The 13,110-nt window shown below is 39.5% G+C and overlaps 1 protein-coding gene across 6 annotated transcripts in view; it reads right to left on the minus strand.

Annotated features, from left to right (window-relative positions):
* The window catches only part of NR3C1 (nuclear receptor subfamily 3 group C member 1), a 96,686-nt gene that overhangs the window by 15,375 nt on the left and 68,201 nt on the right, over positions 1 to 13,110 (minus strand). For 5 of the 6 annotated variants that reach the window (XM_037015977.2, XM_037015974.2, XM_037015973.2 and 2 more), the window contains exons 3-6: positions 12,030 to 12,196; positions 6,461 to 6,577; positions 1,462 to 1,740; positions 320 to 464 (exon numbers count right to left, since the gene is read on the minus strand). In XM_037015977.2, the coding sequence (XP_036871872.2) occupies positions 320 to 464; positions 1,462 to 1,740; positions 6,461 to 6,577; positions 12,030 to 12,196 (708 nt within the window). The remainder of the gene's footprint in view (positions 1 to 319; positions 465 to 1,461; positions 1,741 to 6,460; positions 6,578 to 12,029; positions 12,197 to 13,110) is intronic. The other variant, XM_037015979.2, reaches the window with a different exon arrangement.

Genomic DNA, 13,110 nt, shown 5'->3' on the forward strand with positions numbered 1-13,110 from the left:
TGCAACAGGGCCATGAAAGCAACGCAGTGTCACAGTGAGCTGCCCCTTTGCGCGCTGACCCCCGAGATGCTCACTGTTCAGAAACCGCCCTCTACTGTGTCCTGGGACAGTGGCAGTGCCACGAGGACATCTGCTGTGCATCACCCTTGGCCTGCCCTAGGCCCCGATAAGCAGCTCTGTTTCAAGCAACTCTGCTTACGCCCACTTCCAAGATGCCTGGTGGGTCTGATTCAGCCCCGAGTGACCACAATAGCGGTCCAGCGGGAATACACCAGCTGCTTAAGATGAATACAGGGCAAACGGCTCACACATGACTTACTCATTAATGATCAGATCAGGGGCAAAACACAGCAAGCTCGAACTTGACTGTCGGTAAGATCTCCACCCCAGGGCAAACGCCATAAGGAACATCCAGGAATACTGCAGAAGGGTCATCTGGTCATCCAGGTGTAGGTTCCTGAATCCTGAATCGGGGGAAATACAGACGTGAGGAAGCATGCTGGTTGCCAGAGAGCAGATCAGCTCTCTGAGGACTCCCTGGTGATTCCTGTCAGAGGCCAGATCCGAGCCACTCCTGCTCCGGGGGCTCCCTAGCAGAAGGGAAGCCGCACGCGTGCGCAGTTGCTTTGTCATCTGACATGTGAAGACCAGACCCTCAGCGATGTATGACAGCATTCAGTGTAAGAAGATACAAGAGTGGCCAGTTTTTACTACCTTTGTGCCTATTTGATTAAATATCTAAATAATAAAATACAAAGACAAGAGTCCTAACTTGGGATATAACTCATTCAATGAATTTAAAAATACAGACATTTCCCTTGATATTTTTATCTCTTTCCCCCCGACAGACCGGGGCGACAGGAGGCCGGGTTATTTTTCTTTCTTCTTTTGTCTTTGACTATTTGTGTGAACGTGAGTTTGTCAGCCCCCCTCTGACTAAAAGAAGTCAGCACCGATACTAACACTGACATCTGCTGTTCTACATCAAGTTCCAATAGGGGAACTTTTATTTCAAATTATCTTAAGATCATATTAAGTAACAATGTATACTCTTCATTAAATAAATGAAATAAATATGTTGAGTTAAAATCATTTTATCTTAGTATATTTTAGTGTCCCCATTCCTGGTTTTCACCAGTTTAACAAATGACCTGATTTTTAAAAATGATACACTGAAGGAAAACAAACTGAATTCTTAGAAATATTAAAATATTTTCTTCCCCTAGACTTCAATGTAAACGTTTTATTATACACTCTCCATTCACCCCTATTTTACCAACTCCTGCCTTGTTAATTCCCAGAACTAAGAGAGACAAGAATACGCCGCTCCCAGGGTGATAAAGAGCCTAGAGCGCTTCTGTTTAAGGAAACACAAAGGTTTGTACCCTGTGTCATCTTTTTAAAAAAATCGAGATATATCTGATATACAGAACTGTACTGGCTTCATCTTTTGCATCTTACCTGGTATTGCCTTTGCCCATTTCACTGCCGCAATCACTTGCCGCCCACCCAGCATGTTGAGTGTGGTCATGATCCGCCAAGTGGAATCTGGAACAGAGCTGTCGTATCCTGCGTATAACACCTCAGGTTCAATGACCTCCAGCAGTGACACCAGCGTGGGGGTGAGCTGTGGTAAGGTCGCAGGAACTATTGTTTTGTTAGCAGGACTTTCAGAAGGTTCTTGTGAGACTCCTGTAGTGGCCTGCTGAATTCCTTTGATCTTTTTCTTTGTCTTTCGAGCTGTGAGTGTTTAAAAAAAAAAAAAACCCAGAACTGAGTTGTAATCTGAAGGTCTAGGTGTTAGAATTTATTCAGTAGGTATTTTAAGTCCTGAAACTGTTTACATAGAGGGAAAATGTTTTATTTAGCAGTTGTAAAGTTACATGGCAGCAGGGGGTGGAGTATTTTTTTCTAAAAGCAAAGGCTCGAGGAATCCATTTAGATGTTAATATTCTCTACAGATAAGCCAGGACTTCTTCATTAGTTAGACTTTATACAAAATTGTGTTTTACAATACTGTGATAATCTAAACAAAGCACTTCTAAAAGTTTCTTCCATAAATTAATTCATCTCACTTTCACTCCAAAGTTGAGATTTTCATTGGTTATATAATGCAAATTTTTACCATCAACTGAAAGAATCTAAGCTTGTAACAGACTAGAAACTGTATCTTAATGTTAATCTAAATTATGGTAATATATATATAAAATGAAGGGAGCTATACCATTTCTATCCTTGCACAAAGTCCTCTTATCAAGGTAGTAAAATGACATGCCAAAAACAGTATTTGTTGTAACAGCAGAAAAATCTACTTTTTACCTTAATATGATGGGTAGTACTTGGGACTAAAAACATTTGGGAAGATACAGAGAGAAAAACTTTACATTTCTTCATATAAATTACCAGTGGGTAATTTCCCTCTTATAAGAGATTTTAATGGATGACTGTAACCCTAAAGCATCCATTTTCATTACATACATGTAAAGTCACTAAAACTATTCTCATCTTTGATTTAGTCTGGAACAGTGTAATCAGATTACAGTATGGATTCTGTAGATTTTTTAGTAAACACAGTCATACCCTTGAAGCTGTTTGTTGTAGTGACAAATAAGAATTATTCTTTTTTAAAGTATTCTTAAAGAGAAAATCCTCAGGGCTCCAAGGAAAGGCAAGGAATGTAATTTATATGGAAGAACTGTACCTGCATTATCAGGGGTGCAGACGATTTTGCTAAAAGAAAAGTAAATACTAATCTTTTAAAATAATTATTGCATCTTCTGTCCCTGAAGTGACAAAATACGTAGTTTATGGAGGATAGATAAGTTGGTAGGAACTATATCTCAATGTCCAGTGTTAGAAAGGGGCAAAAAAGCCTGTCACTCACATTAAATAAAATGGGTTCAGTTTCCTATTGTGCTCTGGCTGAATGTGGTACTGAGAAATGCAAGAATTTTTAGTAAACATTTCAGAACAGAGAAACAGGATAGTGACAGATCTAATTTATTTTACCATGGTCTGTTGAAGCTGCAGTATGGGGTAGTAATAAACAGTATAAATCTAAAACCAGTATGTTTGATTTTAAATCCTGGCTCTGCCATTTAATAGTTGGATATACATGCAAGTTATTCCCTGGGCCTTAAGTTTTCTTTTCTGAAAATGAGAACAATATTAGTATCTTCTTCATAGGGTGGTTGAGAATTAAATCAGTTAAGTTATGTAAAATGCTTGTAACAGCTCGCGGCACACTTGAGTGCTGTATAAGAACCATGAATACCTAGACTAGTAGTAGAATGTGCTTTTAGAATCTGAATTCAGATAGTACAAGTCTATAGAGGGATAATCAAGTTTAAATCAGAAGAGATCCTCTACATAAGGAAACCCTTTAAATAACCAAAAGTATACCCCGATCTCAAAATCCTGGAGTGTACTTTGTTGACAAAGTAAAAGAAAACAAGCATGTAAAAATATCAATAAACCATAACTGTAAATTTTCTAGAATGGGGTCCTACATCCCACAACAGAACAAAGAGGAAAGGATAGTGACAAGCTGGAGGATTTTAAGAAATCTTCTACTTGGTATATAATTAGCTTAATTTCTTACTATTTCCCTGTAGTCCTGGATGAGAGAACTGGTGTTTTTGAAGCTCAAAAAGCACTAGTGAGCCCAATTGTGTTGTACTGATTAGAACAACCAAGTGTACTAATATGTTTTCTTATAACTTTAGCAGTTGTCCATGGAATTAATCAAGCAATCACTATTTTTTAGAGTAATTTAATCACATAAAGTTCCTGACCCCATAGAGCATAGAGATTAACAGTCAGTATATGATCTTGAGTATTTAACATGTCTGACAGTTCCACTTCTTTCTCAATAAAAGTAAGGATATCTTACTTGGTTTAAAACAGCTTAAAAACAGTAGGTATGAAATCTGATAACGAAATAAAATTAACTTTACCTTAAAACGAAATAAAACATTTAGGATCACCACTAAAAAATTTTATCTGTGCTCAAATGCCAGGCACTTTAAGCAGTGAAGAAAACTGCCTTATAATAAATGTTGAGGATTACTTGGTGTGGGGCGGCAGGATCCGAATACACCACCTGCAACACTTAGGTTCCGCGTGCGCAGACGCTGCGCCGAGAGAGCTGACTGTTTCTGCGGTTACTCCGAGGGCATCACCAAACTGCTTGGTTTAGGTGAAGCACTCAGAGGAACAAGAAAATATTTCTTTCAATTGAAAAATAAAAATAAGCATGAAACACATGGCTCATCTGTACTCTTATGGTTTATGATCCACCAAACATTTCTGGCACATACGCAGACCTACTACAAATAAAGATTTCATAAAACGTATACTGGAATAATTACAAAAATGAGGCTTTCACAGTAAAACCACACATGCTAAATGACAAACTAGAATTATGTAGTATAAAACATGAAGTTAATATTGGTCCTTCTTGAAGGTATTTTTAATAATATAAGGGTCCCAGTAAGACTCTTGACAAATACTAGTTTCCCCACTACTCGATATACTCATAACTTATAAAAACATAGAATGTGGTTATTTTTTAATATGGTGTTTAGAGAAATAGCAGCTCAGTTTGAATTGTATGCTTAGATTTCATTCATCCAACAAGAGATCCGATTGGAAACGGCAGTGATGGCGTATTTGGCCTTGGCCCAGCCCTTGTAGAGACAAGGGGCGCTGCACCTGTGACTTAACTGTGAGAGGGGAGCGCAGTGATGGACTCTAACCCGGGCCGTCAGAACCATTCCTTTACCGTTTCTGTTATCTTAATTCTTCTGAATAAAAAATCCCTTTACACTTTGGACAGGGGAGAAGGAGACCTTGCCCAGAAGAGTGCATCCTATGCTTAAAGCTCCAAAGATCTACATTAAGCTTGATGTGTGTTCACAAAGCACCTAAAAATGTTACTGGATAAGCACCCATACTCTGTTAGTGATGTGGTAGAAGAATTAGAATTTTATTCGGGTTTGTCCCTTGAGTGAGGTGAGAAAATGGGGATTAAAGGAAAGTAGTGAAATTGGGGCTAGAGAAAATTAACCAGTCACTAAAAACTGACAGCCTTAATGTATTGAAACTTGGTAAAATAAGCAGAGATAACGTCTACATCAGTTTGTAGTTAATCTCTGTAGCTTTTCTAACACCAAAAAGAAGACGGGCAGCTATCATTTCTTTAAATCAATGCTGAACATGTAGATATTCTGCAGTGAGGTTTAAGCAAGCTATTCATACTTAGAAAAAATGGTGTTAAGTGACGGGTGTGTCACGAATGTCTGGTGCAGAAGAGACTAATTTCATCTGTCTTTTCGCTATCAAAGTAAGAGGATAGCTTTGTGTGTGGTTTGGGGATTCAAGACTGTGCGCGGTCACACCCATCAGTTCTTATATTCCAGAATGCTGACACACACGGTGTGTGCCAGACAGCGCCAGCGGTCTCTCTTCTGGCACAGGAACCACACGGTCTCCATTCTCCCTGTGATATCACAGTGTCTTACCTGGATCACTCCTATAGGTGCTTACTTGGTCCCTTACTGCCAGAGTAGAGTCTGCTCCTCAGCTCCTCTAGACTTAGATCTCAATGTCGCTTCTTCCAGGAAGCCTCCCCTCCCTTTCAGGACAGAAGTAGGTGGCTGTCCTCTGGCTTCGTGGCCCTGTTCCTTTTGCAGTGTGCCGCACCGTGCTGTGACTGACTCTGCAACCTGACTAGACAGTGACCTCCTTGAATACAGGCACTGTTTTACTCATCTTATGTCTAGAGCGTGCCTCCCTCGCGAGTACTGGTGCAGTGGAAGTGCCCCTATCACAGCAAATACTAAGCACACAGGTTATTAGACCGCCACCACCACCTTCATGAACCTCGATCCAACAATTTTCTGAGGAAAGTTTTTAAAAGATGAGATCAGTGTTAGTTATACAACTTGCTCTATGAACAGGAATATGAGACACAAACTTATTCAGGTTATTCAGGTTTCTTCCTTGCTTGAAAAACAAAACCCACCCAAGGCCTCCTTCAGGTTTTTTTTCCTTCCAGATCTATAATAAAACATATATATAGTGCCAAGTAAGATGTAAATGACAGAAAAATGGACTTAAAAATATATCTGATATGGAAACATATCCAACTCTTGGGAGTAGTTTTGAGGCTGAAAAACGGAATAAAAAAAAAGTGTTGCTTCGGGTTTTTTAAGTTTTTTAAGTTTCATTATTACATAATTTCCTTTCTTAGTACATGATCTGGCTATACTGAATTCAGTGTGTGTAATAAGAGCTGGTGAATAAGAATATGAAATATTCATGAGCAGTAATATAAATTATGGTAGTCAAGCTCATATATGTAAGGACTAAATTATGACATCTGCTTATGTATATTTTCAAGTCAAATGACACATTTTCGTATGATGCAGAGACAGTTCTCTCAGGCATCTCACATTACCTTCCAGGTTCATTCCAGCCTGAAGACATTTTCTGTAGCGGCACGCCGGGCAGTTTTTTCTTCGAATTTTATCAATGATACAATCATTTCTTCCAGCACAAAGATAATTGTGCTGTCCTATATGAAAAACGAAGGCACTATTAAAACTTCACAGGTCGTAAAGGATGTATTTGTGGAGAGACTTCCTGTTTTGGGCAGCCAAGGACCAAACACGTCGCTTAAGGAAGGCACACTGTACTTGTTTATACTGCCATTAAAAAAATGGAGAGATCAGCTTTAAAAAGGTCTCTTATTCTGTTCACAAATTAAACAGTTTCATAAAAAAATTTTTTTTACTGCAATATATAGAAAAGTGCACAAATCACAAGTGTAGCACCTAATAAATCATCACAAACTTAAACCTCCATGTAATCACTTCTCGGATCAAGAAGCGGAACGATTCCCCGTGAACTCTTCCCGCCCCTCCCGTCACTGCCCACCAAGGTCACCTCGTGAGAAACTGTGCTTGAAACAGTTTCTTCTTTTCACAGTTACAGAAGATGTCTGTAGTCACTATTTCATTATGACTTCTAACCTAATGCTAAACACGGGGACCAACGCAAGAGAAAACTGCCTAAAAAATACTGAGAGAGTCCCAAAGGGAAATGACTCAGATTCAACATTATGCCACCTGTGCAAATAAAATGTGCCATCCTTCTTGATTATAAATGAAGTGATGGTTAAATACTTAATCTTGAATGGTAAGGTTGCCAGCAACTAGTCATGTGAGTCACAGACTTGGCAAAATAAACTACTATAAATATATATATAATGTATCTTCAGCGATTTGTTCATTATTTCACATATTTTTAGAATATAATGTTAGAATTTACCAGTGACCCCCCACCCCCCAATATTGGAGACCATTACTCTCTAAAATGCCCTGGCGCCCAGTAGTAATGTGCTAAGAGGTACAAGTACAGTTTTCAACTGGCAAAATTTTCAGGGAAAATTTGAAAGGAAAAGATAAAGCATCTCCCTACCCACATACTCATCCTCAAATGCACATTCTTATAGTTTACTTTTCATCTGATTATTGAATGTTGAAGAAAACCTTCTGAGGATGTGCTGGCCTGGCGAAAACTGAAAGGATCCTCCTACACAAGACAAGGGTATCTAAATCGATACACGAAGATAACTAAGAGTCTTGCACTTGACACTAGAGGGGATGGTCTTCACAGGACTGCAGGACATTTCTCTTCTCAAAAATAAGTCATAGTTAAAGGTGGGAGAAAAGTCACAAATATCAATTCATTAGGTAGAATATACCAAGTTCTGATTTCTGGGAAAAGATTCTTTATACTAAGGACAACCGAAGACTTGATTTGTATGAAAGCCAACTATATTTACTTCTTCCTAACAGGATAAAACCCAATGTATTCTAAGCATTAGTTTTGGGTAGATGGTAAACTGAACTGGGTTCAGTTCTTTGTGCACAATAGGCAACAGAGCTGACCAATGGCCTATAGCTCAGCTTTGTTGCAGAGCTACTCTCCAACGCCAAATGTCTGTGCCACCGGTTTCAAGGCCTTCCTGTACTGTGTACGTTTCCTAGCTTCTTTACTTGGATATGAAATGGAAGCACTAATCGGATAATTCTATGCTCTGTAAAGCAAGTAGTAATGACATAAGCATCCATAGTTGAAGCAGTTACTGGAAGAGACAACTGAAATTGTGCATATTATGCTAATAAGGATTTCTTCATCCCAGGTTATGTCTTGAGCACACCTAGAACCTGAGCCATTGGATCAAGGGGTATTATAACATTCCTAAGTTAAAATTAGTCCTAGCTGGTTATTAGCATGAAGCTGGACAAGTCTGTGCCTTATCTATAGAACCAGCAGTCAGTATTTCACAAGGCGCGGACAGGCACGACTGTATTCACTCCTTGCCGAACCTTTTGATGAGACGATGAGACATCTTAGTTTGGAGTTCTATGTCTTCTACCGCTTGGTAGATCCCCTTTCTGGCTAATAGACAGTAGACGTCAGGAGAAGAGCCTTCAGGCTGGCTGGAATTTCTTAACATTGTTTGTTTTGTATTTATTTTTTTGAAATAAATCTACTTTGGCAAGTGATTCTGGTTTCTATTTATGGTACGTGTGGAAGCCTGCTTCTAAGCTGCCCAAAGTGGTTTCTCCCTCCTGGAACTAAATACTCTGTGGAGCCCCGTCCCACAGTATGCCAGAATTAGCCTGTGCGACCAATAAAATACGGCAGAAGTGACAGTATGTCCCATCTGGGGTTAAGTTATAAAGACATGTTTCCGTACTGGTCAGACTCACTCCTGTGGACCGTTCGTTCTGGGGGCGCACTGCTATGTTCAGCACAGCCCTAGAGGAGATCCACAGAGTGAGAAACTGAGGCTTCCTGCCAAAAGCAATGTTAGTGGGCTTAGAGGCAGATCCTCCAGCCCCAGTCGGGCTTTCAGAGGGCCACAGCCCCCAACAGCAGACTGACTGGTACCTCATGAGGGTCCCAGGACCACCCAGCTAGTGAGCTGCTTCCAAATTCCTGACTCACAGGAACTGCTTGACATAATAATGTTCTGTTGTTTAAGCCACTGATTTTGGGAATGATTTGTTACATAGCAATAGATAACTACGACAGTGTGGACAGTAAAGGCATTTTTAAATAAGCTTAAATTTTAAAAAATTAAGAGTGACCCAAGAAAAGTATTAAGTAATAAACAGAACAGTGCCGCATGGACAAGACCTTGAAAGTCGTCCAAGAAATGGGGCAGCACAGCAGAGAGTGCGTCCCAGGGGTCCTGCAGCTTGTGTGTCCTGTTCGAGATGCCCAAGTTTTAAATATGAACTGTGACTATCCATCTGAGCTTCTTTTTTTAATCTACTCTCAAAAACAGTGTAGTATAGTGGAAAGTGCACTGGTAAGATGCTAGGAAGCTCTTAAGCTGAATCACGACTCTATTTCCTAACTGTGAGGTCTCAGTCATATTTATCGACTTTTCTGAGCCCCTGCTTTCTCAAGTGTAAAGTTGGAAAATTAGTACCTACCTTGCTGGGCTTCTGCACGGTTAAAGGCAATTAGGTAGAAGGTTCATAGCACACAGTGAGCATTCAGTAAGTGCTAGCTATTAAATAGTGCCCTTGTGATTACTGTCATCTTAGTATCTTCCTATATTATAAACTGCCAGGTGACAAAAACCTCTCAGGGAGTCAGGATAGCACCGAGGGTAAGAGCCTGGAGACAGCTCTGTGTTTGAATCCCAGCTCTGCCAGTTGGACTCTCTGAGCCCATTTCCTAGTCTATCAAATATGGATCATAATAGCATCTAAGAGTTCACAGTCATTAATAAATAGTACTTGGTACATAGTACATTAAGGCTAGCAGATGCCTATTTCAATTATTACCTACCAACAAAGATCCCTGAAGTCATATGCACAGAAAAAAATGCAGTTAGCCAAAGTTCTTTTCTATATGTAGAAGAGCAACTCCCAGAAAATGGAATAAAAAATGCAAATTATCTTTGTTCTACCTTGTTTGAGCAAAAGTAAAATTTCTGTAAATTATAAAGAAACAGGTAAGTGTTTGGGTATTTATTATACTATGCCAATTTGGGGTATAATGTATAACTTCTAACTGGTGTTAAAAATGGAGTGCTAAGTGTCACGCACATCATACAGGCTACAGCTTTGTAACTGTTTAAGAAAGTGCTCCAAAATACATATGTGGACTTTTAAAACACATAGCCGTCATGTTAGATAGGAAAAATATAGAAGAACTGCTGTGAATTAGGTCATCAAAGTATTACAATTACAGAATTTTAGGGCTGGAAGGGACCTTGGAGAACACTAAAATCCAAATAAAGGATTTATTTGACACAGTCCACATTTAAACCTTTTCTTACTAATCCTGTAATCTGGCTCTGATACTTAAATGACAAGCATTTTAAACTAATATTTCATGGAATTTTACCTAAAAGTAAGTATGAGAATTTAATTCTAAGGCAGGAATTAAATCCAGAGGGCATATAGCTAGCAATAGTGTTTTATTTGGGAGATATATGTATCCTTTTTCTTTTTATATTTCATTTGGATACTTTTAGGTAGGGTAGGTTTGCACTTTCTAATCTCGAAGCCTGCCCACCTTCTCCCAGTTGTATTGTATTTGGCCAGAATGACACATACTTGGTCCCTAGAGGCATCTGAATTTGTAGCCCTGTTTTTACAGTTGAAATGGAGGAGAATGAAATATATTTTTCTAAATACTCATATGTCTTTTAGGGTTCCATTGCCTCATTCTGGATTTCTCTAAAGAAATCAACTTGTGAATAGTATTTATTATGCAGCAATATTGTATTACTGTTATTACTGCATTTAAGTCGTGATCAGTTAAGAGTGTGCTGAATAAAGTGAAGGGAGGACAAGAAGAGGCTTCCTTGTCTTGGGTCTGTAATAAACAGCATCTGCCTCCTCGGGCACCGCACTTCAGCAGGTGTGGCCTTAGCACTGTGCTCAACGGTTAGGAGCTGCTGCTGGTCACAGCCGGCATTCCTGTGCTCTGTGTGGGAAACCTGTAGTTAGCTAATTTATTAAAAAGTAATCCAGACAAAAGAAAACGATTCATCTTACTCTTAAGGACTGCAAAAACAATTTTAGCCAAATAAAAATAATCTTCTCAGACTGTAAAGGAATACATAATCTCTTCAAAAGTTAATATGATCAGAGCTTTAGGTAATATATTCAGGCCACACTGCCTTCAAACTGTTTTATAAAAAACTAAGTTACATAATTTTTTCCAAGAGGAATCACTGTAATGTTAGAATGACTTTCAATAATAACTTGCTTTTGAATGAATTTCTCCTTTAAGGAGTTGATGCTGTAGTCCCTGGTCAGCAGCTGAATCTGTAACTAGTGTAAAGCTTATACATATATTTATACATATATAGTGAAGTCACCGTCCCTGAAACACCTTCTTTCCTGACCTCCTCAGGCAGTTCATCACCTGCTCCTCTATATTGTAATCTCTGTACCTTATAATTGTTAACTCATCTTTCACTTCAGGAAGACTATGGCCTCCCAGAGGGCGGAATCTGGCCGTCCGTTGTATTTATACCACTTAGCACAGTGCCCTGCCTCAACAGGGAAAAACCCCAAGAACCTTCCCCGCTACCAACCCCAGTTCTCCCTGACACTCATTTTTGCCAGACTGGAGTAGCTGGTGGCTTTAAAACTAATTAATTTATGGGAATTGGAGCCTGTGATTCAAATAAAATGAGCGTTAATGTTATTGCCCAAGCCTAACACCATCTTTTCACATGATAGCACTTAACTTACATTTACCTTCTGTTCTCTGACTAAATTCCCTCTCTTTAATTTGTACTTTCTATTTAATTCTAGTTCTGTTTGTGTTGCTTTTAAAAATCTCTCTTTTCCACTGGAGGAGCCACCCTCCTCTCTACTGACCTCTAGCCTTAATGGGCTTTGCATACAATAGAAATTTCAAAATCCACCCTGAGAAATAGAAACGAAATAAAGGAAGAAAATAAAACTCTTCAAAACACACACTACCTTCCACTGCTCTTTTGAAGAACACTTTACAGCTTCCACAAGTCAAGACCCCGTAGTGGCATCCTGAAGCCTCATCGGAGCACACCAGGCAGAGCTTGGGCGGCGCTCCCACTGCTGCCGAGGGGCCGGACGGCGGGGAGCTCGCGTCTGGCCTCATCCCGGGGCTAAGGAGAGAAGAAGGCAGTGCGGTCGGTCACCTGACTGCTGACTGTCAGGGGGGTATCAGAACGCAGCTCCTACCTTCTCCCTCCACGGCGAGCGTGTTCACACTGAACTCTGGCTTCAAGTACTAGTAAGCATTAAAATACCCCATCGAAGTATATTCAAATGCTGTTTTCTTCTATATAAAATTAAGAGTGAGGTCATTTCTATTTAAGAATCCCTTAAAAAGAATGGTGAAATTGTGCCTCACTTAATTACCATTTTTAGTTGCTTAGGATTTGTTCATATTTATAATCAACTTTATTAAGATGTCATTTACATACATAACATTCACCATTTGTAAGTCTACAATTGATGGGTTTTGTTAAATGGATACTTGTATAACTACCGTCACAATAAGGAGAATAATATATACCCATCACCCCAAAAAGATGCCTCCTACCTCTTTAATTGCTTAGAACATCAGTTTTTTTCCCCCTAATTTTAAGATCCTATACAGGCATCTTTCTAAATTTAATCAAGTCTCATAATTTTACCCAGGTCCTCTACTAGTGAGTCAAACCTGTTGACAGTATTAGCGTTTGGTTCTATCGCACTCATTCCCAGTACCATCCTGGCTGGAACCATGTGTGTTTATGACTGACTTTTAGAAAAGACTGATACAGAAACATTACTTCCTGTGACCTTGTCTGGCCTGCAGTTAGACTGGGAAAAGCACTAGACTTTAAACAGTAAGGACTGCCCTGCCTTTCCCACTCAGACAGGCCCTGAATGAAAGGATGGAGAACGGAAATCTGCTTCTGCCGGGTCCTGTTCTCCATTTGGCAGTGTTCTCCTCGCAAGTATAGGTCTAAGGGTTTAGTGTTTCAAAACAAATATTCTTCCTCATTTGTCCTAGACATTTTGAAACTTGGGA

The sequence above is a fragment of the Manis javanica genome, chromosome 14, assembly GCF_040802235.1.
Source record: "Manis javanica isolate MJ-LG chromosome 14, MJ_LKY, whole genome shotgun sequence".
Lineage (NCBI taxonomy): Eukaryota > Metazoa > Chordata > Mammalia > Pholidota > Manidae > Manis > Manis javanica.